This window comes from Poecilia mexicana, unplaced genomic scaffold, assembly GCF_051168715.1.
Source record: "Poecilia mexicana isolate PSO_F unplaced genomic scaffold, ASM5116871v1 scaffold_20, whole genome shotgun sequence".
Taxonomy (NCBI): domain Eukaryota; kingdom Metazoa; phylum Chordata; class Actinopteri; order Cyprinodontiformes; family Poeciliidae; genus Poecilia; species Poecilia mexicana.
The window spans coordinates 13,786,355-13,812,093 of record NW_028263389.1 but is presented as its reverse complement, the minus strand read 5'-3'; the positions used below and the strand labels follow the sequence as shown (position 1 = coordinate 13,812,093).

General features: G+C 39.0%; 1 protein-coding gene and 2 long non-coding RNA genes across 4 annotated transcripts in view; all 3 read right to left on the bottom strand.

Moving 5' to 3' along the window:
* Nucleotides 1-999: 999 nt before the first annotated feature.
* On the bottom strand, nucleotides 1,000-1,984 carry LOC148153406 (ADP-ribose glycohydrolase OARD1-like). The gene is made up of 4 exons (XM_088001446.1): nucleotides 1,651-1,984; nucleotides 1,493-1,551; nucleotides 1,296-1,408; nucleotides 1,000-1,198 (listed from the first exon to the last, which is right to left on the bottom strand). The coding sequence occupies exons 1-4, from the start codon at nucleotides 1,841-1,843 to the stop codon at nucleotides 1,075-1,077; spliced, it is 489 nt and encodes a 162-aa protein (XP_087857572.1). The 5' UTR covers nucleotides 1,844-1,984; the 3' UTR covers nucleotides 1,000-1,074.
* Nucleotides 1,985-4,719: 2,735 nt separating this feature from the next.
* LOC106916587 (uncharacterized) lies at nucleotides 4,720-18,118 on the bottom strand. 2 transcript variants are annotated; one of them, XR_001418012.2, is made up of 3 exons: nucleotides 17,974-18,118; nucleotides 17,730-17,833; nucleotides 4,720-5,045 (listed from the first exon to the last, which is right to left on the bottom strand). It is a non-coding gene; the product is annotated as an uncharacterized LOC106916587 (long non-coding RNA). The 2 variants fall into 2 exon arrangements; XR_015761661.1 differs by lacking the exon at nucleotides 4,720-5,045 and adding an exon at nucleotides 13,043-14,818.
* A 1,835-nt stretch (nucleotides 18,119-19,953) lies between these two features.
* Nucleotides 19,954-25,739, bottom strand: part of LOC148153405 (uncharacterized) — an 86,598-nt gene continuing 80,812 nt past the window's right edge. Inside the window, exon 4 of the long non-coding RNA XR_015761691.1 lies at nucleotides 19,954-22,162. This is a non-coding gene — a long non-coding RNA (uncharacterized LOC148153405). The remainder of the gene's footprint in view (nucleotides 22,163-25,739) is intronic.

The window sequence follows — 25,739 nt, the reverse complement described above, 5'->3', positions numbered from 1 at the left end:
TTGTTATATTGCTGAGAACACGATCATACGGTCTTGATCTACTTAGCGACAGACGATTCCTGGGCCGAGCCCTCCCCTCATCTCCGGAAACAACCCGAGGGGCCGGTGAATCTGCATATTAAAATGATTAGTCACCTTCTTTGATTTAAGAACTTGTTAAAAAAAATAAAAATAAAAAAATAAAATACAGGTATACTGACCGGTGAGAAATTGTGTTAGGAAGACGTCATCCGGTACCTCAGCAATCGGGTCTGTAGACAAATTACAATACGTGAACGTAACACCCCAAACCCCACACCTCCGCCCGGTCTTAAACATGCTTTCAGGGGGGAGAAAAAAAAAAAAAGCTGCGGTACTTACTGACGCTGAATATACAGCTGAACTGAGAATCGGGTTGGGCTAGGATGGTTGCATCTGCTGCATTGCTGGATGTATCTGTAGACAAATTACAGCGCTCGAATGTAACATCCAAACACTCCCCCACAGCTTTAAGAAAGAGATAAAAAAAAAAGAAAAGTTCTGCTACTTACCATTGCTGAATATATCGTTGAACTGAGAATCAGAAAGCACCGCCATTATTTAGATTTTATTTTCTTAGAGTGAAAATAAATAAAAGAAGACAATTAAAACACAAATGTACCTTCAGCAGGATCCCGTCGGTAAACGCTGGTAGGGATTCAGTGAAATAGTTAAGAAACTAGTACCGTTACAAAATAGGAGAGGTGTGGAGAACCACCCACCACCTTTTGTCGACCTATTAAACCACGCCACGTAATGCTACGACACCACCCACGTGGACAGGTGGGTGTGTTAGGATCTGAATAGCGGTTGAATTCAACCAATCAGCGCTAAGGAGCCAGCTAGTCTGGACCACTTCAGGCGCAAGTCGCGCGGTGAGGGGTCTAAGACAATTAAAACACTTATTTGACAAAAGGTACAGAATACACATATCAACAGCTGAGTACCGCTAGTCTGGAGCAATAAAAGACAAAAGTCCGGTTGACGAGTAAAATATTTATTTGACAAAAGGTGCAGAATACAGGTATATTGCTGTCTGAGTACAAACAATTAGAGCTAAGGTTTCAGCTTTATCCCTGGCAGGCTGTACACCGTGACGGTGATATTAGCATCTTTAAAGACCTCTTCCAGGATCTCTGACACTTTTGACCATTCCAACTGGTCCAGCCCGCAGCCGATTCTGTGGTGGGGAGAGACAAGATAAAACACATGGTTTAATAACCGCCCGCTAAAGAAGAGTTAAGGGATATTTTATTATTATAATAGTTTCTACTAACCGTGGGATTGAAACCCTGTTGACACCGTTTTGTAAGCAGTGATATTTCATATCTTCCAGACTCTGTCTCAAGCTGATGTATGTGGGCTTGTGGCTGGCTTTTTTCTTTGTGATCTGAAACGCATAACAGGCTACGGTTACAAGATGGCGTAACAAAACAACTTTTTTTTTTTTTTTTGCTTCTACAGCGTGCTATACCAGATAGTAGATGAAGCGCTGACCGTGTGTCAGGACAGCACACTGCCCTGGCAGCTTCTCTGTTAGGAAACATAAACATGAAACGTTGTTTTTTGTTATTTTATTTATTTTATTTTTATTTTTTAACAAAGACTGTTTTAGTAACTAGTCTGACTTACTCTGCTCCTTTAACGCTGAGACACGTCCAAACTTCTTCTTGAACGTCACTGCTATGCCGAGCCCCATGCGACAGTCTTCGCTGATGCAATGGGCCATGGATTCATACCGCGGGCAGGAGAACAAATCTCCAGTCATATACTTCAATGACCACTTGGCTGATCGGTAAAGTTTTTTAGTTTTGCACATCTTCATACTGTTTATTTTTAAACAACTACTTGGGGAAAACTATAAAAACTAGAGCTGACAACTTTATAACAGCCCCAGACGGGCAATTACAATAGGCGCCACCACCCGCTGCTGTCAGAGGTGTTAAATTCATTAACATATAGACCCCCACCCCTACCCCACTCACACTCACCCCCCTCCCCCCCTTAACCGGAAGTCCCGCCTACCTGTCACTTTGATTGAGATGAAGGGTGTACTTAGCTTCTCTCTATTAATACTTCTGCAAGATACTGCAGGTACAAAACAATGTTTGTCAAACATTCTTCTCAGGAGCTATGTTGTTTGATTCGGCAACCTCAGGTAGCAATACGTTTTAATTTTTACTCTAGGATGCCAAGTCAACGTTCTGTGGAATAGTAGATTAGTGTGTATTGCTGATTGTGTGCCTATTGGACTGGGTGTCTTGGATATATATATATATATATATATATATATATATATATATATATATATATATATATATACAGTATATATGAATTGCCAAACTGTCATTTTGTGTGTGCACTCTCAAGCCATCGACAGTATGATCACGCATCAAAGCGGCTGCTGTGTCTGACTGCATAAACACTGGAGCAAATCTCCCTCCCATTCACTCTCCAGTTATCACAAAGGATATTGTTTTAGCCCTTCCTCATGTAGCTTCTCTCGTGCACAGTGTCTGCGCCAAGCTGGTTGATTCATGTGTGCCACAGCTTTTTAATGCAGGCCAATAACCCTGAGTATATTTGAATTGCACAAACGGTCATACACAATGGTGTTCTAATCTAAACATATTCATGCATTCCCAGTCCATTGCAGAGTTTTATGCACAGCTTGTGATCCTGGATTTCCATTCCTCTTATTATTTGTCTTAACTATATGCACAAGCAGATAATATTTGCCGTATTTGCAGCCCTACCTTTGCTTTGTCTGAATTCCTGTGGTATCCGGTAATTCTCAGGCAGACTGGCACAGCTGGATGCCCCACACCCTGCCTCCCTCATTCAAATGCATGACCATTCAGATATTCTCAGATCATTTTTTCTTTTTTTTTGGCTTCTTTCCCTGAGCAGCACACAAAACAGGAAGATGATCCATCCCCACAAGAGTGCTCTGCATCTGGCGGCCAGATCTGCTGCTACTTCTCCTGGATATGGCCTTTTACTGGACCCCGACGCGTCCTGATGGATCACCCGCAGACCTGGATGGATGATACCCCGTGCCCCTCCCACGCTTTTCTGTGCCGTTTTTTTTCCTATCTTCGCCTCTGATCTGTCATTTTCACGGCCTATTTATTACCTCACTTGGTCTGCACATTTTACACATTCTGTGTGCCTGAAAATGCCCATACATGTGATTTCCTGACCTATGCTAGCAGCTCGTATTGTTCTGGGCTCACCCATGGGACATGCTCTCCCCACTGAAGCAATTTGTCTCATTCCTTTCCATTCTCAACAGGAAGTCACCTTACGTGACTGGTTTTAAAGCTCATCGAAAAAAGAATGTGTGAAGTTGGCAGACAGACTTTTAAGATAGCAGTAAGACCAAATCATTTGAATTATTTTAAATATTTGTGGTCTGTATTTCTTAAAAATCTCTGCTCCAGAGAGTTTTTCTAAAAAAATTCTGAAAAAAACCTTTACAGCTCTGTTTTCAAATACACCTTAGGTTTTTTTGAGTACAACTAATATGCCTCACATCTATACGGATTGAACAATTGAAAACTGTTGACGTATGCAGATGTTTTAATTCGATCAAACTGTGTTTGACCTACGCTGCAAAGTAGAACGGGAAAACATTTCAGTGTGTAGCTGGCAGCGCAATACTGGCAGAGACATACCCCAAAATACTTACAGCTGCATTTGCATTGAAATGTGAAAACCTTTAAACAGATATGAATACTTTAGATGGTGCTTCATTAGGATGAGGTGAAATATGGATGAATCATGACAGGGTACGCATAAATAGGAATGTTTATGTTTCATAATTTACATTACTTATGTGGATTCTCTGATGATTCTGTCTCGATATGCAAATGACCATCCATAAAAATTGTGATGTACTGAGATGACGTCAGCCTTTAACTAGTAGAGTATGGAATAAAAAAAACCCACTGCAGCTGTAAAGTTTGTTAATCATAATTTTTGTGAAGAAAAAAAAAAGTCTAAAATTAAAGAATTTATTGAACTCCACAAACCGGAAAAAGTACAAAGTCTACATCAGAAGTACTCCCTCTAGTTATCTGTTTTTCGTTTTGAGGCATTTTCACCTCTCATGTGATGCTCTGAGTGTTCGTAGGCAAAGAAAGACATGATGCATTGTCCAAAGGGGAACCTGTCTATCAGTCAAAACACTCAACTCTGAGCCAAGGGACTTTAGGTATCACTCCAATCCTCTGCAACAAAACATGTGTTTAGCCCCGCAGCTGTGGAGAGAGGAACCCAAATGGAAAATCAAGGAAACGGTAAACAAAGTTCAACAGATTTGTGTCAAACAAAAACCCTTTGCCTGGGGATAGACAGCGCTGGCCTGTTTTGCTCTTTGGCCTTGAGTATAAACACATGAAACGAATCGCGTGCCTCGCCCCCGTCTGCATGTGCCGAGGCTGTTTCCTTTCAGTAGCATGTTACTAAACAGTGCCTGGTTGTGATTTTAAGAATGAGCCTCTCTGTCCGCGGGAACCTTTCTTGGGATGTTAAATCTTCTCCCTGGAGACACAAAAGCACAATTGTGTTTACACAAAAGTTTCCCGGCTTTTCTCATTTTATGGGTTGTGTCAGTAGTGAAGCCCTGTTTCATTCACTTTTCCTTTGTCAGCCTCTGGGCAGTGTCCTTGCAACTTATTGGAAGCAGCAGTGGAAGCAACACATTGGAAGAGCTCAAAGCTGGAGTGCCCGAGTTTCTACCACCTAAATCACTTGGTATTTGCCTATAAGAGGGCATGGAAAGTGTGTTTTTCTCCCTTCACCAGTTTTATCAAAGCAGTGAGGACTACGTCTTCCAGTGCCTCTCTGAGCACTCTCAGGCAGAGTGATAGAAATCAGCAGCACGCAAAGCATTAATCAACAGCCAGGGAGGTCAACTAAGCATACCTGTCCCCAAACGCATCCTTCTGGTGGGTCCTTGAAAAGTAGGCCGCCACAATCAATCACAGGTAATTCCCCCATGGAGTTTGGATGATAAGCTTCTTCTGGTTGTTAGAAGAAAAGGAGTAAATGAGGAAAAGTTTAAAGCTGAGTCTTGTGCAGACTGTCAATCTTTTTTTTTTTTTTGTAAAAAAAATAGTTGGGACAGGTGGGTGGAGGGTGGGTGTACTGCTGAGGCTAAATTTCTCTTACTAGCTACTATGTAGTTGTAGCTACTGTGCAAGCTGACAAGGTTGCTAACTTTTCCTCTTAAACTGAGGTCAAAAAGCAATCTGCCAGAAGCTCAATAGACAGTACACTTGGCTTACTCTAGAGTAAAGATATTGTTCATATTTTTGTTTAAGAAAAGAAATATGTATTAAATTGGATAGCTGCAACAGAGTCTTACCTGTTTTCCTCTCTGGAGAGGAAACAGAACCAGAAACTGCAACCTGAGCGAAGCCACACACGGATTTTATTTGACAAAATAAAGATTTTGAGCTATTGTAAACTGAAGTTATAAGAGATAACGAGGATAGTTGAAACATTTTCTCATTTATCGGTCTCAAACCAGGGTAAGTAAACAGAGGTTATCACAATCTTGTTGTCATTATGTATCGTAGACTTTTGTCCTTCACTTCATCATGTCTGCATTTACTGATATTATTATAAGGAAATTGCTCTCATATTTTCTAGGGGGAAAAAAGAGATGTATTGATGTGTAATCACCAAGCTAATGTTTGGGCTGGGTCCAGGTTTAAGCCTAACAATAAGGAACCATGTTAATCTGCTGGTCTGATGATGATTGGGATCCTGGTTGATCTTGGAGATCTCTAGATCCCAATTGGCAGGTGGGAATGCTGACTGCTCACGTTTTCATGGCTCATGTCTCTTGTTCCGGTTTCCACTATGACGGTTTGAGCGGGGATTAGACGTCCACAGAAACACACAAAACACAATTTTCCATGGCTGTAGGACGATGGACCTTGCAGGCGTGAATAGTGCAGATATGTAAGTAATATTCATTTCAGATAAACACATGCTTTCTGTAGAGTAAACTGCCCTGGCACATGTAGGCATTCTTCTTTTTGTATGCCAGAAATGTCAAGATAGGACATGTAAAGAGAGCATCTTACAGACAAGGTTTTCAAGTTATGATTTTGGGGTAGTGCTTGCCAATAAGTAAATAAAGCAAAATAAAAATTATTACCTTGCCAGTGCCGACAACTGTAGTTTTCAATGTCTGTCTTCAATGTTAGGTAAGTGGCAAATGGCAAATTATCTGCACTTTTATGGAGCTTTATGAAGGCTGAGATGTCCAAAACGCTTTACATTGCACACTTTCTCCTGTCACATATCTATGTGTCCCCGGGCAAATCACGTAACCCCAAGTTGTCTTCCGATGTGAGTGCGCATGGGTGAATATGTCTGTAGTGCATTGATCAGCCCCGCTGATCAATGCAAGCAGGCAAAGCGGGTGGTGTGCTCTGTCCAAAGCTGAGACGAGATGACTGAGATGGATGGAACAAGGATTCAAACTGGCAACCCAATGGTTACTGGGCAAATCCCTACATCCTGAGCTACTGTCGCCCCCTAAGCACTTATAGTGCCAACTACACTTCATACGTGGAGTCTGGCATTGGTTCGTCCCACGATTAAATTCAAAATTTGCTTTGAAAACAAATTTTTCCATTTGCATTTTCAAATTCCATTTTTAATTTTGATACTTGCTTTCTTCTACGTGTTATTTAAACATGATTGCAAGATAAACGTTAAGTGTCTGTCAAAATGAATCAGCATGTTTCTTAAGAAAAATGTCACGGTCATTTTTCCAATTTGTTAAATCTTAAAACAAACCAAATTCTGTATTTTTTGCACATCAGCGAGAGACATAGTAGGTGTTAGTAATGCACTCAATGTACATCTATTTGGGTTTTTCTTCATGCCATTTAATTCACATTTTTTTATACAGAAGGGGTTACTTGTGTGTTATGTATGGTTGTGGAACAACTCACAGGATATTAAGACTGCGTAGGCTCCAGGATAATTCAGAAACATAAAACACATTGAAAGTGGTTTACGAAGAGGACCAGGGTGTCTGAAGCATGAAGATTTCATTCACCTGAAAACAGCTGCATGATCTCCCAAAACTTGCAAGGGCTGTCAAACAGAGAGACCGAGGATATGTCTCAGTGGAACCAATAAATCCCAACTTGACTTTGCCTTAAAGATATTCCAAGGTACATTTTTTATTCACAGCATAAAGATTGATATTCGACTGAAAGAGCAAACATGTAGATGGAGCCCCCCCACTCAGTTCTGAACAAGTCACAGAATTAAGTGCTCTGATCTACTCATGCACTTTGCAGAGTGTTTAATGTATCTAACAGTGGATTTATATGTCACCGGTATGACTGCTCTGCTGGCATGTCGCATAATTGAGAACAAGGAAATTGCCATTTCCCAGTGGCAATTTAATATGTGCAAAAATCAATCAAGTGAGCAACATTAAGCAGCAGTATAACTAGATTTTCATCCTGGTTTAGGTTTTGTGGACAATTATTAACTTTTCACTGCTTATTTCAGCCTCTGTATTGACGCCAGCATCAATCATACTTTGTGGATTATTAGAATCCTATTCTGGTCTAAACATTTCAGACTGAACTGACTGCGTACTGAACAAGATTTCAGAGAAAAAAAATAATAATCAGACTGGATTAGAACACTTCACAATCTGAGTTGAATTCTGTTCAAGTAGTATTTATGAAAGCCAACAATTCAACTTGAAAGTCACTTACATGTGTCGGGGATATAAGTTTGACTATTTTCACCTTCTATTGCGTTTTTTCTTTATGACCTCCCTTGACAATGATTGACCTTGCTGTTATTAAACAATCTATGTACATGTGTTAAAACAGAAATGCACTTAGGTCATGTAGTTTAAGCCATTGCTAATAAGTTAAACCTATGTTCAATATCCTTTGCTTCCCATTGTTTGTTGTAGCTGCACAGTATTTTCTTTTCAGTCAGTCTATCCATTGCCGTTTGTCTTTTATCTTTGCTTGACAGATCAAAAAACTCTTCTGGCAGGAATCAAACATTAGGCTTCACAACCCCATGACTGGGATGGGGGGGGGGGGGGGGGCGATAAGGTAGTCTGATGCAACAGTTTTTTTGGAAATCAAATCTGTATTCTGTAAGACTACTTTCTAGTGGTCATAAAAAGTCTTTTTCTGACCAGGTAGTAGTCATTTAGGAACTTTTCTGCGAGTTCTGTCTTAAAACAGAGAGCAGATGCCCTTCTCTTAGCTGTTTCTCGTCATTTGAAAGTTACATATCAAGCCGCTGATATACCACAAACCTGAGCTCGAGTGTGATAAAATTTTGAAAGGTTAAACACATCAGTGTTGGGAGGTTTTGTTCTGTTTTAAAACATGACATTCACTGAAAAAACGTTGCTGGTGCGGGAATCTGCACCAGGCAGTGACGTATGCAATGCGCCAGCTTGATGCTAAGAAGCTTACCGGAGATCGCCTGCGCTGCAAACAACCATCCGGCACAGCAACGAGAGAAGTGCTGAGCTGAACCAGGCACTGTTCATGTTAATTACATTTGTGAATGCCAACACGGACTGAACGGCTTCGTTCACTTCCTCTGCCGCCATTGCTAAGAAGGCAAATGACAATTCTAAAAGCACTTCAGAAAATCAACGTGATTGTTCATCATGTATTTGTTGGTTCACTGATTGGCCCAGCAGAAATTCTACTGGTGGAATCTAAGTCAATGGGAGAAAACCCAAACTGTGAGATTATAATCAAACAGAACTGCACAGGAATGGAACAGCCAGGCACAGATACGTCAAAAAGTTATCTTAATCCTGCCTTTAAGTGTTTAGTGAAAGTGCCTCCTCTCTCATTAACATGATCCTTCTTGCCAGATTATTTAGTTTATGAGGATGAATGTGTAGTAATATGATTGCATTGTCATTTAAATTAATTAGGTATCTATTTGAATATGTATGTTTTTAAAAAAAAGAAAATTATAATAAAATATGTTGTAAAAAAGTATTAAGGAGTAATAAAACTAGTACAAGCAGCCATGTTAGTAACAGGTAATTATCACAAAGGGAAAAGTTAATTTGTTGGAGAGAAATAATTCTGTCAGAGGTCAAAGCATGAAGTTATAGAACCAACAATGTAAATGTAAATACACATAATGTGTGATGCAAGAACCTGTGTGACTTCTGAACAAATATTTCTATTATTTAACTGTAATTAGGCAGCTTGAATTTATGCAGAGGCATGAAAAGCTAATCGCGCAGAGGAGGACTTATTTTTTTATGCGTTTATGAAATGTTTTTGGCTACTAAACTCTCCCTGCAAACTAAAGATAAGAACAAGCGGACATCCTCAGACACTTACCATTAATGTTTATCAGACGACTGAAGCCACTTGATGATGCTTGCCGCAGCTGCACAAGGCATTAATTAAATTCACAGAGCAGTGGTGCTTATTTGATGGGAACTGAGGAGAAGATTAAATGTACTTTTCCTTAAATATTCTGTCTGATTTTTATCATCTCTTCCCCCACCACCTGGCAGGATTCTCTCTTTTGATTTCTGATCTGTTGGCCAGATATTATCACCATCCTTATCTCAGACTTGCACAGGATTTAAGGACGCGACCCTGACGTTCGCTGTGCCAAGCTCATCTTGGAAATATTTTGGAGACACAGAGCAACTATTTCAACTTTTTTGTACAAAAATTATAATGAGCAGGAGTTTTAAATCTGTGAAATAGTCTGCGTTCCTATTTCTGGTGAGGTCAGCTGGTGTTTTGTTCACTTTGCTTAACATTAAGTTAGATTGGAAGTGTATTTTTTTCTTAGTTAATGCCTAAGATGGCTGCTGTGTGTGTGACCAAAAAACACTTTTAGACAACTGTTCTCTAACAAGTTCCACTTCAGACTTCACACTTCAATTCTAAGGCTTGTTACCACTCCAGTGACAGATATTCTAAAATATTAATATAGCAGGGCCTTGACTTGTCTAGTTTGTGGATATTTTTTCACAGGGAAAAATAAACTGGCAATGCCCATTTTGGAGAAACATATGAATTGATTTTGTGTTCCATTTTTACTCAAAAGTTAATATTTTCAAGGTTCAAGTTGGATAAATAAGCAGCAAGGTCTTCCAAGGTCAGAATTCCTTGTGGAAAAGTCTGAAGTTTATCACAACCTCCCAATATTGAAGCAAAAATGGCTACATATTAGTTTTTTTTTTGTTTTTTTTTCACATTTCTGCCATTTTGTTTCTTTCGACAAAATTATGTCTAGGCAGATTTTTGTTTAACGCTTGAATACCTAAAATAAATTTGAACGCTAATAACATTTCCAGTAGTAGTTAGTTTGTAACTGAGAACAGGAAGGAACTATGATTCTGCTGAGGGCTTCTGACTTTTCTGGCAATTCAAACACTATTAAGCTCAGTTTGATGTCACTCCCTGCGTCACTTTCTGATTTCAAAAGTAAACAAGAAATCATCGAAAATTATTCTTGGCTGTTCTCGTCTACTTTCATTTATGCTGGGAGTTCTGGAAATATTTTCCACTGAACCAGAGCTTGTTCCAATCATTGTGGCGCCCTGGGGAAAACGATGGTGTGACTCTAACTTATTGGCTTAGCATAAGCTGTGAACTGTACTAGAGCACATCTGCCAGAAAAAAAAACAAAAAAAAAACAGATCTTCAACATACAACAGCTGAGATGCACCATGTTGGCTTTCCGCAGAGAAAACACAGTCCCACAAGGCTGTTCAAAAATCAGTTCACATCAGTTTCAGCTGGGAAAATGCCCGACTGAAGTTATCGTCTGAGCTAAAGCTTTCAGAAGTTAAACAAGGCAAGCTGCTCTTAGGACAACCCTTTCAGAAGTTACAAACAAAACAAACAAAAAACCAAAATGAAAAACAAATTAAAAAAAATAAAAAGGTTAGCATTTACACCAAGTAAAATATAATTACCAAACTATGAAGGAAACAATAGATACATGAACTGAATATTAATGTTCCCTTCAGGACATTGAGTGGGTAGGTTCAAACTGAAATTTTTAAATTTTTTTGTAATTCTTTGAATGGACAGAAATTAGTGTTTATTACTGAAGTGAAAGGAAAATGTGCTCTGACTTTATTTACACATTAAAGACTGGAAAGTGTTCAAACCAACAGTGTTCAGTTTGGTGGTTTTAACCCTTTAACTGCCGCACCTAGAAAAAAACTTGTGAAAATTTTTTTATTTGCATTTCTTTTACCCTAGGGTGATCCATAAACACAATCAATATTTTTTTTTTCAACAGACCCTGTGGTTTTGGAAATATTGATCTCTACCAAACGGTTGAGATGTCCTTTATGGTTAAAGTTCATCTCTACCAAACGGTTGAGATGGTCACTTAATGGTTTAACTCTTTGACAACCACAAAAAGAAAAACACTTGTGAAAATGTTTTTCCTTGCATTTCTTTTACCCTAGGGTGATTCATAAACACAATCAATATTTTTTTTCAACAGACCCTGTGGTTTTGGAAATATTGAGATGTAAGTTAATAATAAATGTAGCAAATTAAGCTAATGTAGTTGACATTTATTTCTTTAGTATAAAATCAAGTCATTTTCCTCTATTGGTGCAAATATGAAACAAGAAGTGTTATTACAGTGTTATACACTAATAATAATTATGGCATTATCTTACCAAAAGAATTTTTGTGACTTTCTGAGTTGATATTAACAAATACGGTAAAATTTTAGAATAAATATGGGGAAATCATAATTTTCACTATTACTAACTAATTTAAACTTTTCAACCATCACTAGGTTTGTACATGACCTAATAAAAATACCAAGTACAGTAGATAAATTAAAATAAAATGCTAATTTATGAAGAAATAAACAACAAAAAAATGTCTGGGGTAATGGATACAGTTTATTTCTGTCAAAATGCCACAAAACACTGATTTTAATTTCAACCAAGAAAAACATTGCGTCGAACAAGGAAATATTACATTTTAATTTTTCCTATCTTCAGTCAGTGTCAGCAATCAGGTCAAAGCATGATTCATGGTGCCAGTAGTCCTCCAGTGGCAGGAAATTGAAAACACCCATAAAAAGAAGGATCACTAGGAAATGCCGTATTTCTTCAGGGCTAGTCTTGATTTTATCCCCCAGCTCTTGAGCAGAGTACAAATTGGTGTGATGTGTGATATGTTCAATCATCTCATTAGTGAAGAACATTTTTAAATACTGAAAGGGTTAGGGCCAGGATAGGGTGAGGGCAGAGCTTCAGGGGGTTCAAATTTTGAATTCAGAACCTGAAACTCATCAATGTCTTCCTGCTTCCAGATTCTTCTTGGGCTTTTGTTGTAGTCTGAGGTGTAATTTGGGTCTGCGTTGTCATTTTGCTGCTCCAAGGGAACTTCTTCTTGGTCATCATTGCTCAGAACACCATCAGATTCTTGAGGATTTTTTGGTAAAATGGCAAGAAGACTGCGTGGTCTCACAACTTAGAAGGATTTATTGTAAATAGTGGTGGTTGAAAAGTTTAAATAGTTAGTAGTAGTGAAAATCATAATTTCCCCACATTTATTCTAAAATGTTACCATATTTGCTAATATCAACTCAGAAAGTCACACAAAAAAATTTGTAAGATATTGTTGTAATTATTCTTAGTGTATGACACTGTAATAACACTTGTTGTTTCATATTTGCACCAGTAGAGGAAAATGACTTTTGATTTTATACAAATGTCAACTACATTAGCTTAATTTGCTACTTTTACCATTAAGTGACATCTCAACCGTTTGGTTGAGCATATTTTTTAAAAATTATTAGACCTTTAATTTAGTTTTTTAGGTGGTATAAAGTAACATAATTCTGTTTAATAGGGTCTATAACACTATCATATGCCAGAAAACTATTCCTACTTCTCAAAGTTTTACCACAACCAGTCGATATTTGTGACAGAGTTTTTGTGTTTCTGACTTCCTGGTTGGAGAGGGAAAGAAGAAGAAAGCAATTTAAAGAAACAGTGCCCTCTATTTAATTTCTTTAGCATATCATACTTCAAGCAAGTGGCAGAGATGGCTCAATCAGGTTAAGCTAAGTTAGGCACCCCGCATGTTGAGATATAGAGACCCAAAATGTGCTCAACCAAATGGTTGAGCGGGCAGTTAAAGGGTTTTAATATGCGAAAAAGTTTAAAGAAAGGCACCATAAATTTTCATTATGTAAACCTTATTTTTTTATTATTATTATTATTTTCTGTTTTGTATGCCAAATGGCTCCTAAAACATTGCTTAAAATACTGCAGTGCTTTCGATTCCCTGCTGGACTCCCTGCCTGAGTTCCGGCCTCCTATCGCAGCATGATATCACATGTTCTAAAGGCATCAAACCCCAGCTGCACCTGTGACTGACAGGTCCAAGCCATCCATCGCTGGCACAGAGAAAGAGAAGGGGAAAAAAACCCCAAAAAAAACATCTAAAACATAAGCTGGCTTCTCTAACTCACTATCCAGAGCTGGATGATGGTTGTGTTTTTTGCAGCAGCAGCAGTGTGCTGGATGTATCTCTTTGCTTTCTGAGCGGGATGTGGGTGGGGGAAAAAAAATAAAAAATGGAGCGTGCAATGCTATGCTGCTTTCTTCCATTAATCAGTTTGGTGACCCCCATCCTCCACCTCCTACCATTTCCTCAACCCTTTCTCTCTCAACACCAGCCAGGCATCTAATGAAGATTCAACGCATCAGACACCCATGGGCTCTGACTGATGGCAGAAATCTTTTGCTTTCCTGAAGCTACTGATACCAAGAAGGAGGACAAGAAGGGAGAGAAATATAAAAAAAAAAAAAAAAAAGAAACTTGCTCTCATTTCTCACTGTGATCGTCCATCTGTGAGCCCACGGTGTTGGCATGATGCCCTGACCCCGTTGTGGCTCAGTTTCTTGTGTTGTCAAAGGTCCGAAAGGTCCGGTATAATGTATTCGTGTTAATGTAAGCAAGACTAAATAGAGCAAGAAAACACACAACAAGGTCATCACAGTTGGGCTGTCAGATCAAGTGAGAGAAGGAGGCTTGGAAAAAGATGAAAAAAGACGAAGAGGAGAAAGAGACGCTGCGTTTCTACTAAAATAGCTTTTTCCTCTCACATCATCCTTACTTCCCGCTTCCTTTCCCAACAGCTGCTTTGATAGATCATTTTGTCTCCTTAATAGTGCCTCCAAATCCCTGGATGCTCTCCGTTTATGTTCTCTCACATACTGTAAGAATTTAGCTGAATCCATCCAAAAGATTAGTGCAGGAACTAAGGAAACCGAAAGACAAAAAGTCGAAGCTTTACCCAAGAGGAAACCAACTTACACTTTATTTAGACTTTCTCTTTCTCTTTAGTTCTCTGTCAATATTAACTAAATCCGATACTTCCCTTTTGATCTTTTTTTTTTTTTTTTAAGGAGCATGATATAAATGTTGCAATCCTTCAGGCTTGCAGATGCCTTTCAATCATGGATGAGTGGCGGATAAGTGATGGAAGCCGCCATGGCATGCCGCTTTCTCTTCCTGCTCGTCTGGTTGCCATCTTAACTGCAGGGAAAGGGATGAGAGAGATTTTCTATCACACCCACCACTTCATCACAAGTATCAAGAATGGAGAAGAAAGCGAGTGATGTCTCTGCCAGTTTTGCAGATATATACGTACAGTCCCGGAGACGTACCGGATCAGTCGGAGAAAATCATGAGTGATAACTTTGGTCTGTCAATCAGCCAAGCGTAGATAATTCCTTCCTTGTTCTGGGCTTTTCACAGCACATTAATAAAATGATCATGAGTATTTTGATCACACTCTCTGATTGTTTAATATTTATAACATCCTAAGTGTGCATTTAGGAACAAAACTGCATATTGGAGTAGAGTTTTTCCCAGAAAAGGACTAATTTAGAATCTTCTGCTCTCTGATGTAATTGACAGGCTTCTGGTCTCTGTGGTGGGCCTTTGGAAAGTGTTTCTATTATTTATCTGACACTGGTGAGAAAACACACTTAGTGGTATAGTTTATCAGGACACTTCTCTGGTAAACTCCCCCCCCCTCCAACAGCATTACATTTATTATTATGCCTTTTACATTGTCACAATATGCTTCCAATTGTGTCATGGAATGGCATTCAAATTGTGTATAATGTTTCTAGAAATTTTCTTCACTAGCTGTAGTATGATAAATATTTTTGTTTCAGGCTATGGAGTTATTTTTTTCTTTTTTTCTTTTGGGATTCAGATGTAAATCCTTCCACCTAATGTGTCCTGTTTACTGGAGGTGGACATATTAGCTAAACTGCTAAACTAGGGAATCCAAGTCATCTCTGTCTCCCTAATAACCATCTCTCATTCATTTTATGTCAGAAGTGACAGGTGCATATCACTATATTAGGATATCATCAGAAAGTTTGTGTTTCACTAATTCTTTTTAAAAACTGAAACTTATGCTGTAAAGCTCTATTGCAAACAGGAGGACTACATTTCAAGTGTTTATTTTTCATTTAATTACGATGATCTTGGCTTCCAGCTAATGGAAACGCAAAATGTGATTCTCAGAAAATTTGAACGTGACAAATGGAGAAACAAAATACAGAAGTGTTTGGCAAAGGTATTACTTTCGCAACTGACTTGAAAGTTATGAGACCCTCAACAAGGAGGGTAAGTCATAAAATGCAAAATGTCACTGCTAGAAAAATCAAAGTGATTAGTCCAAGCATAAAAACAAAAAAGGTTCAGTGAATGGTGAATTTTTAAGGGTATGGCGTTTCAAATAGATCTTCTTGTTTGTTGTTTTAGCTCGCCCTGATTTTACACCCCACCCAGACAAATCATAAAAGAAAAGAAAATGATGTGACGATGACTACCAGAGGACTGATAAAAATGGATCCCCTTCTAATTGTGATTTGGACATCCCTAGGCAGCAGCAAACTGTAGAGTGGAATAAAGTTCTCTTTTCACACAGAAATATATTTTGAATTTAATTTGCAGAGAATACAAATTGCTTAATGTACAGTAGAGCGTTTCTACACCCAGTAATGATTTGGGGAGCCATGTCATGTGCTGGTGTTGGTCCATGTGTTTGATGAAGTCCACTGTCAGCTCAATCCACTACCAGGAGATTTTAGAGCACTTAATGCTTCCCTCTGTTGGGGAGCTTCATGTAGACACAGCTCCTTGTTCTCACTAGTAGGAGCCAAAGCATGCGCCATAGTTTGATTGATTCAGACCAATCAAACTGCGGTGGATGCTCATTACAATTGCTTGCATCAGGAATCTTGTTCTTTAATGTAATTTGCTGAATTAACTGTTGGGTATATACAACACTAAACTTTAGTGAGTTGTGTGTACTAGTTGTTTCTTGGTGGGCTTTTTTTTTTTTTTGAAAAAGAGAAAGATGGGAACAGACAGAAAAAGACAAAAAGACACAAACAAGAAGAGGTCACAGACACATGATACCAAATTGTTAGCATATCTCTAAATTCTAATCTAAATCCAAATAAGTGTGGGTTTCCTTTCCTGTAGTTCAGTTTTCCAAGCCACATAATCACAGCATAAACAGATTTCTGCTAGACGTCAGGAATGATAAACACAAGCTAGAGGATTTTTTTTTCTTTTTTTCATCTTGTTTGTAAGTCTGTTTAGTTTTTTTTTTCTTCCATGAGTCATCTTTCTCCTCTCGATATGCATGAACTCAATCCTTCAATGAGACATCAGTTGAGTTATGATTGATATAAACAGATAAGTTTATTACGTTGATATTTTTTTTATAATAAATACTAGGATACCATAGCATTATTTACTCAGTTGTGTTGTCCTCTCTGAAATGGCTTAACACGTTTTCTATTTCATTCTGGTACCAGGTACATTTATGTCCTTTGGTTTTTCACAGCAGCCTTCAGTTTGGATGACTCAGCTTATCATCAAAGCAGCACAGCGTGAAACTGGTGCGACAGGGAGACAGGACAGCATACTTCTGTGTGACCACTTCGCTGAGGACTCATTGGACCGGATCAGAGTACAGAAGCCTTGGACAGCTCTCTGTAGAAAAGCTTAACAACGTTGTGCTCCAAAGCTCACCTCGGGTCAGCCGTGGGGGAAAAAACATATTTGTCCCGTTCGCCGTGCTTTTCAGGTGTTTGATCAACATCAAAGAAAACTTGTCACTTTTTTACCGAATTTCATTGACTACCAATGGCAGCTTGCCTGACTTGGTTGAACCCAAGTGGGTTCCATGCAAAATATATCCATACATGGAGGGCTGCGTAGACGTTTGACATCAACAATGGAGCAATAATTTCCATTTACAAATATCCTACAATCAAAACAAACCATATAAATGTCTTTTGTATCTGCAGCTACCTCTACCTTAGCTTAAAGGAAAACTCATGTAAAAGGGAGTAAGCACGATACGTGATTAAAACAACCCCTTATGGGTCAAATATTGCTCATACTGTTTTTGTACTCTTTGTACTCAAGAACAGATGAGCTCATGTTACAGGACGATCAGTGATCAAACTGGAATGGAGCTTTAACAGTTACATTACTTCTAGCCTCACCAACACTGTGCTCTGGGACCTGCTCCATTCAGAACATCTGTGTCAGGATTCATTAGCTGCTGTGGCTAGCAAAACACTGTCCAGCAATGAAAAATAGACTTGGAATAGGGCGTCTCACCTTTGGTCTGGAAGGCAGCCAGCATCAGTTGTCCACAGCAGTCTGGTGGAACCTGCATGGTTTTGGGGTCCAAAGCTCCCAGATAAGGAGCTGCCTTCCTCTGCCTGTGAAGAAAGAGGTTCAAATAGCACACCGTCTCGCTGATGTCACCATCCCTGTCTGCTATCGGCTTCCACGACATAACGGTTTTCATCGTGAAACAACTAATCTTCCTTCTGCTGGAATCAATCAATAGTTATCATACCGGTTCTTGGATTCAGTTTTGGCCCATGATTGGATGTCCAACACATTTTACTGTTACAACACTTGTTACTAGTTCGACAGCTCCCCTACTCAGTACTTTCAATCAGCTGTTCATTAGTGCTCCAATCAGACTCACCTGTTTTCAATGCTACTAATCACACCGTGTCTTTATTTAAGCACCCGGATTTTCTCTCTTCTAGAGTTTGCTGGAGTTTTTCATTTTGCTCACTTCAGTTTGACGACTGCAGTTTTGATCATGTGATTCTTTTTCAACCCTTGATGCTTTTGGTCTATTACATTTGGATCAGTAACACCAAAAGAACAAAATTATCGTTAAATAAAAATGCTTTAAATAGTAAAGCTTTTATGCGTTTTATAAATATAAATTGAAAAAAGCAGGACTTTAACTGTAATGGTTTGACCACCCTGAACAATATAGTCATTCTTCTCTGGTTGATTTGGAATGGATATGATTTGAAGTGCAGCAGAAAAACCGTGTTGGTATACGGCTTTGCTTTGGAATTCCGCTGAAAGAATTGTTTTGTCAGTAAGTCACATTTACACAGTCCTCTTTTTGAGTTCCTCCAGGACGGTAGACCTAAACACAAAAGCCTAACCAGTTCAGATGTTTGCTCAGCAAAACAACACAAATAAAGCAGGAACAGAAGGTCACCGGGCCAAATCCTTGGTTTGGAGACTCAGGTCCTTTTCCCGCAGTAAGTGTCTTCGTTCTCTCCTCCCACAACTTCTTCCAAATTAGGCCATTACCGTGGTAACCCGGGGAAACTGCCAGACGATGGGGGGAACAGTGAGACGTGGCAAGACTGACTGATTGAGGTCAATGGAAGGGGTCAGCAAGCCATTTCCAGAGGAAAGTTCCTGTTACCTTTTGGCAAACTATTTTCCCGTCCCTTGGCTACCAATCAGCCGTGTTTGTGGGCTCTCTCACTTCCTCTCAAAAGAATTTCAGGATTTCTCTCAGCTGAGCTCTTAAAATTTAATTAGAGCAAGTCGGCTTGTGATATTGACACTTACATTTCACCTCAAAAAAGTGACTTCCTGGGCTTTATGGGTCTGCTTCATACCCTCAGACCTTTAAATCTTATGGTGTCCTTTTATAGAAAATAGAAAAAAAGCAGACTAGGCATAATTTCTGTCCCTTCATTTTTAAACGGTCTCTTGGGAGGGTGACAACATTTCTGATGTTTTTAAAAGGCAACATGAGTGGCATTTAAGAGTATCGTCTGATCTCGTCACTGATAGAGCTCTCTTTGTACCTGTTTATTGAATTGAAACTGCTGTCAGACAGTTAAGTGGGTCCAGCTTGTACAAAACGGAAGCCATGATGACTGGTTAATATTTCATAGCGATAGGTTAACAGGATGTCAGGGTTGGTTTTCCTGTGGAATGGTTTCTTGATAAGGAGGTGACATATTCAAAGCACAACAGGACCACACTTGTAAGTATGATTTTTCTCCAATAAACTGAACAGGACAAGACAAATTCTGACTTAAGAATTTTAACTGAGGTAAACAACCTAAGAAAACACACCCACCATCATATTATTTTGCTTTGATTGACCACTTTATTGTTTGTTTTTTTTTTTTTTCCTCTGTGCAAATCCTGCAATCATTTCCTCATTAGACTTTCTTTTCTGCTCAGAGGTAAACTGGTGATCTGGAAACACACAACTATTATAATTTATGCAGGAAGAAAAGTCTTTGTTCCTAATCTTTACATCTCTACATTGCTGTTGCCTTTGCAGAAATAAACATAAATTTCACATGTGCAAAATCAAACATAACTTGTGATACAGTGGGTGTGAGTAGCCGTGTACTGTTTCACGCTAAAATCACTTGAGAGTTCTGCAAAACAGGTTGTGTACCTGGGGAACGTAGAACCGTTCTCATAATAAAATGTACAAAACTGGCAAAAGCTTTTAAAAAACTGAAATTAACTTCATAAAGGATAATACCATAACTGGCTTCCATGTTTGCTTTTATTTCATTTTAAACAAATAATTCAGGAAAATTTGACAAACATTATTACATATTTTCACATATGGGAATATCATGTAATAGGTGGAATACCTGTTGGAAAAAAAATTGCACATGGAAATTGTTTTTCATGTGAAAATTATGTTGTACTGTAATGTGAAATGTATGGAAAACATTTTTACATTTGGAATGTTTTGCACGTGTAATGGTAAGTTTGGCTCATTTTTTTATTTATTTAATTGAATTCATGTACGTCAGGAAAAAGTTCACTATTTTTGTCACTTATTCCAGAAAGTGAAATTTACTTTATGTTCATGAACGATCATGCTATTTCTTTTCATTTTAAGTCTTACAATTGAGACTGAAACGAGTTACAAAAACAATACAACTTTTTCCAGACCCACTTGTTTCTCTTTCTTACATAACCCCTTTGCTAGTTAGATAAAATAACCACCACCTATAATTTCGTGACAGTGGGGGGCCATGCTGAGAAAACGAGACGAGAAGAAGATGAATGGAAAACAAAAACTCCACAGAAGGAAACAAGCGTTCAGTGTCCAGCCAAACCTTTTAATTTTCCGCCTCATTAAGAGCTCCATTGCAGGTGCTGCGAGCCCAAGGCCAGAGGCCGCTTGAGACATGGGCAGACCTTTTTAATAGCCTGTTTACAGCCAGTCTTGGGGAGCAGAGGGAACAAATGGATGGATTGGGCTTGTTAACAATAATGGCTGCAGCCACTGATTTAAGGATTTACGTGCTCACAAAAGGTCATATTTGTTAATTTCTTTACTGGGCAAGATTTAAACCTGCTGGAGCTGAGGTTTATGATCCACACTGATCGTTGTCAGGGATGGTTAGTCGGAATGAAGCATAATTGTAAATTGCTTTCTTCCTTCCTGGTCACCTGATAGCTCAGAAATGTGTGTTTTGTGCAAGAAACCAAGGTGTCAGGGCTTTACATGCTGTCATGCTTAATTAGTTGTGCTCAATTGTACTTCAGTGAATACACATTCAGAATACAATATTCAGATTTTTTTTTTTTTTTGCAGTCACACAATCACATAAATGATCCAGTCGTTCCAGATGTTGCCTACATGCTAAGTATGTAGCATCAATCAAAATAGCTGGAGTTCCCCTTAAGTCACAATTCAGTATGGATTCAGTAATATTTCAAATTTAAAGTTCATGGTTCTGTTAGCTTTTACATTTGAAAAGATAGAGGTATTATTTTTATTTTATAAATTCATTTGTAAATGTAAACAGGTAATTTGTGTTGAGAGATGCGTCATAGCAAAAAAAAAAAATAAATAAATAAAAACACAGCTACTGAAGGATTTTTCTTTCCTGATAAAATTTACAGTCCTAAAAAGCATATCTGCAGTTCAAAAAGCCCCACCATTTTGTCTAAGCATTTTTTCCCCCCTATTGGCTTTAACGAATGATAAAACGAGTGACTGTAATTCATTTTTCTAAACACAATAGTTTTTAAGACTTCCTGGCTTTAACATATTATTATATTTGCCCTCTAGTGCAAATCAATGGTCTTTGAGTTCTAGTTTCTCTGCACTGTTTTGCTATGGTGATGCTTTCTTTGTGTTTGTTCAGAATTCTTTACATGCGTGGTTGCAGCCCTAAAAGTATAGTTAAGAATAATTTTGTTGCATGGGTAAATCCACAGATACTGTAATTTGTCAAAATGTATGCTCACTATACCTATAATATGGTTTTGTTTTTTTCTTTAAAGATAAACCCTGACCTTCAAATTGAAATTGTATTTACATAGCAATCTGAAAGCTTTTCAAGGTAAATGAGAAGTGACCTCACACAATTGTGACACCCTAAAATTGTTTCTCTTGTGGAGTATTTTGTGATCTGCATAAGAAAACTAATGAAATAATGACACCGTGACTCAGAGATCCATGCACCTCTGTGACTTCTGTCAACTCTCTTTTTCTCTTTGCCTTCCCCTCTTACACTCAGCAAGAGTCCGTCAGAGCATGTAATACATGCAAGGTAACAAGTGTTCTAGACGAGGACTAAGGGCATACAAAGTCAATGGACCTTGACTGAAACGAGTGTGAAGTTTTAGCAGAGTGGGAAAACCAAAGCTGACGAGTGGCCAAGGCTGCTGCTGCTGCTGCCGCCGCTGCTGTTGTGATGTGAATTTATGGCCGGTGAATGTGTGGGCTGAACCTGCAGACAAGAAAAAAACAGAAAAACAAAACAAAAAAGAAACAAAGGTGGAGGACCTGCTGAGAACTAACACACTCTGACATCTGATTACATACCTAACCTGAGGCACAGGTCGACCCATGGAGGTGTTTCAAGGGGGTGGGCACGCAAGCCGCATTATTCCACCTACAAATGCATGCCCTTCATTCTCATTACTGTCAGATTTGCTTTATTTTACTGTCATCAGCCTCATAATCATAATTTTAAAAATCCACCTCCGAACATAGACCTGGGATGACCTGAAAGTGCCGCTGCTCATGCACAAAAGCTGGTGCGCTTGTGGGCTCTTTGTGACGTGCCTGCTCGATATTTGTTGCTTCTGACTGGCTACACGCCTCTGTGAGCATGCACTGAAATCTCTTTAAGTCATTCGTTATGACAGGTTTTGCCTTGGCTCTTCTCTTGTATGAACAAGTGGGATTGGAGGCCCAAGGAGGGCAGAAGATGGAGGAATTTGTAAAATTATTTGTCTCGCTGGAAGCCAACGGAAGTGGAGAAACCATCACACAAATGGACACAGAATTGCTGCAACATGGTTTCAAAGGTCAAGGCAGGGAGCTGAACCTTTTCCAGAGTGCCTGCTAAAAGCATTCAGTGTCTTTAAACTTTTTCACATTTTTCCACAAAATGGATTTTAAAGTACATCAGTCCATTTTAGCTCAGGTTGTATGTTTAGGGTTTCTGTCCTGCTGAAGGTGAACTTTAACTGTGCCTTAGGTCGTTCTTTTAAGTTTGGGCTGGTTTTAGCTCCATCCATTCCCCCCCTCCATCAACTCTGACCAATTTTCCTGTTGTTGCTAAAGAGTAGCACCCCCTCAGCTTGGTGCAACCACCACTATGTTTCTCAATGAGGTTGGCGTGTAATAACTAGATCATTTGGAAAAAAAATAAAAAATTCAAAATGATCTTCTTTTACATGTGAGCTCTACCTGTTTTTTTTTTGTTTGCAAACTGAAAATCTTAACCTATAAACAGGTTCTACCACCTGAGCTCAGGATCACTGCAGAGTTACCATGAACCTCTTGGTGGATTCGCCGTCTGTCAGTTTGGGTGAAAAGTCAAGGCTTGGTAGGTTTGCAGCCTCTCTCAAGCTTTGTCCATGGCATATTTGGTACATTCTTTGGTTTCCATAATGTCCATTTGTACGCAGAGATACCTCAGAGGCAATAACAGAAGCATTGCTACTGCAGTGTATTATTATTATTATTAAATGAGGGCAACAAAGCTGACTCATCAGGTGATCTACAAAGGCAGCTGGATTACATGTAGACACATCAGAGTAACAGGAATTGCACACCAAAACTTTCTAGATTCCCCTTCTTTGTGCATCTATGCGTTAGTCTTCCACATAAAATCCTAATAAAATACATAACTGGGTGTTGGTTGTTGAATTTTTTTTATTCTTTTCAAAAGTTCCAAACCTATTTATGTAGTCATTGCCTCGACAGTTGAAACTATGTTGCAGAGAGACCTCCGTCTCCCAGAAGGGAGAAAATCTTCATGTCCTCCAGCAGCCAGCCCTTTCAGTAGCCCTTCCCATCCTCCCCAGCACAGCAGCATTGCCATCTGGAGCAGCACACTCTGGCCCCTGTCTTTATTGTGCTCTGCCGTGTGTTTGCACAGAGACTGCACAGGGGCGCACACTGAGCAGTGAATATTTTATCTGAACCACAGTGGACAGATGAATTCCTCAGATGCACACCCAAACAACTGGAAGAAAAGCTCATTTGTTTTTATCAGGAGATGAAAGCCCCATGTGTGATAGTTTAGAGTCTGCACACAAGACAGTACATATTAATAATAGATATTTATTGAGTAATGTATTCTTTTCATGGGCTCAAAGAGACTATCAGACGGTATGAGGGATTTTATTTTAGAAACCTGGGAGAGCAGGAGCTTTTCACAGGTCAACAGACTTTTTTTCCCCCCCTGTTTCAGCTGTGCCAAGAAAGAAACGGTTCAATGTAAATAAGACGCATACATCCTCCTGTTGTAGAACATCACTACATATTTATATTACCATAGTAAAGGTCAGTGTTTCCGTGTTTCGCAATTCCCCCATCTTGCTGCCATGACTCACTTGCGCTAAGTAGATTTTTGTCATACATTTATGCTACAGGGCATTTGCATTTGGCCTGAGGTTAGCTCTTCTCTTCCTTCTGTTTTGACATTCTATTTAATACTCCATATTTTCATATTATGCTTACTCTGCGTAACAAACTGGCTATGCTATCACTCAGGAATAAATTCAGTGCCTAACACCTGACACACCTGACTGGCTGATATTATTTCCAGTAGCTTACGGCGCAGAAAACATGAAATATGCGTTTAATCCCCCTACAGAGTGATCACTTTATACAGCTTGTACTCTTTACTGTGTGTAGTGTATAGGTGCCAGTCCTTCAAATCCAGTGGGTGGGTGTAACCATTCACTGCTGCACACAGAGTCTTGAAAAGTATTCAGTGAATATTTCTTATGATTTTTGTCATATTAAAAATATAAATCTTAACGAGTTTCATTGGGGTTTTATGTGATAGACCAACACAAATTAAATGGAAAGAAAATTTTACGCATTTTTAAGTTCTTTGGGATGTAAATTCGGAAAGAGGGACACGCATTAGTATTCAACTCTGTAAGTCAAACCTTTGCAGAACTGCTTTTTTTTTTTTTCCTGCAATTATGGCAAAAAGGTTTTAGAGGTGGGTTGCTTCCAGCTTTGCACATCTAAAGATAGACATTTTTGTACATTTTTTTCTGTTCAAAACACTTCAAGCTCAGTTAGATTGGATAGGGAATGACTGGGAACATACATTTTAAAGCATTACCACATATTCTTAATTGGACACTGTGCGATTGTTAGATCCAAACCATCCTTTTCTCTCTGGCTGTATCTTTCAAGTTGCTCTCTTGCTGAAGGGTGAACCATCAACCTAGTACCAACACTCTGGCACCCTCTAACAGCCTTTCTTCCAGGATTGCCCTTTATTTAGCTCCATCTATTTCCCCCCCCCCCCCCCCAACTACTCTGACCAGCGTTCTTGTTCCTGCTGAAAGAGGCAATGGCACAGCATGATGTCAACAGACCAGAAACACACTCTTCCACGTGTTTGTCGTCTTCTACATGGCCTGTGGCAAACCGCAAACAGGATTAATAGTTTGCCTGACATCAGATTCTGCTTCTCCTTTTGCCAATCCGCTTCTTGCAGCCGTCATCATGCAAGTTTGCGCTTTTCTACTTTTGTTCCATTTTCAAAATAATGAATCAAGCAAAGAAATGTGCATAATTTTGGTCATCGTTTAAGAATAAATTTAAACTTCACAACAATTTACCTGACCTCCCTTCTAAATTCATTGTAATTAGATGGATAATTGGATTGTAATCAGAAAAAAGACAGAGTATAAAGGTTTGGAGTGTTTTTGCAAGGCACTGTGGTGATGCATCAGGTATGCAAGCTGTTGCTTTGCTGTGATTTCATCAGAATTCAGCTGCTTGTATCTTCAGTGTATGAGCAATGGTGGGATGCCACAGGAAGAACA

Coding starts and splice junctions, on each gene's coding strand:
- LOC148153406 (XM_088001446.1), bottom strand. CDS start 1,843: ATGAAGATGTGCAAAACTAAAAAACTTTACCGATCAGCCAAGTGGTCA. Junction 1,552..1,650: donor CTCAGCGTTAAAGGAGCAGA/GTAAGTCAGACT, acceptor GTTTCCTAACAG/AGAAGCTGCCAGGGCAGTGT. Junction 1,409..1,492: donor AGCGCTTCATCTACTATCTG/GTATAGCACGCT, acceptor TATGCGTTTCAG/ATCACAAAGAAAAAAGCCAG.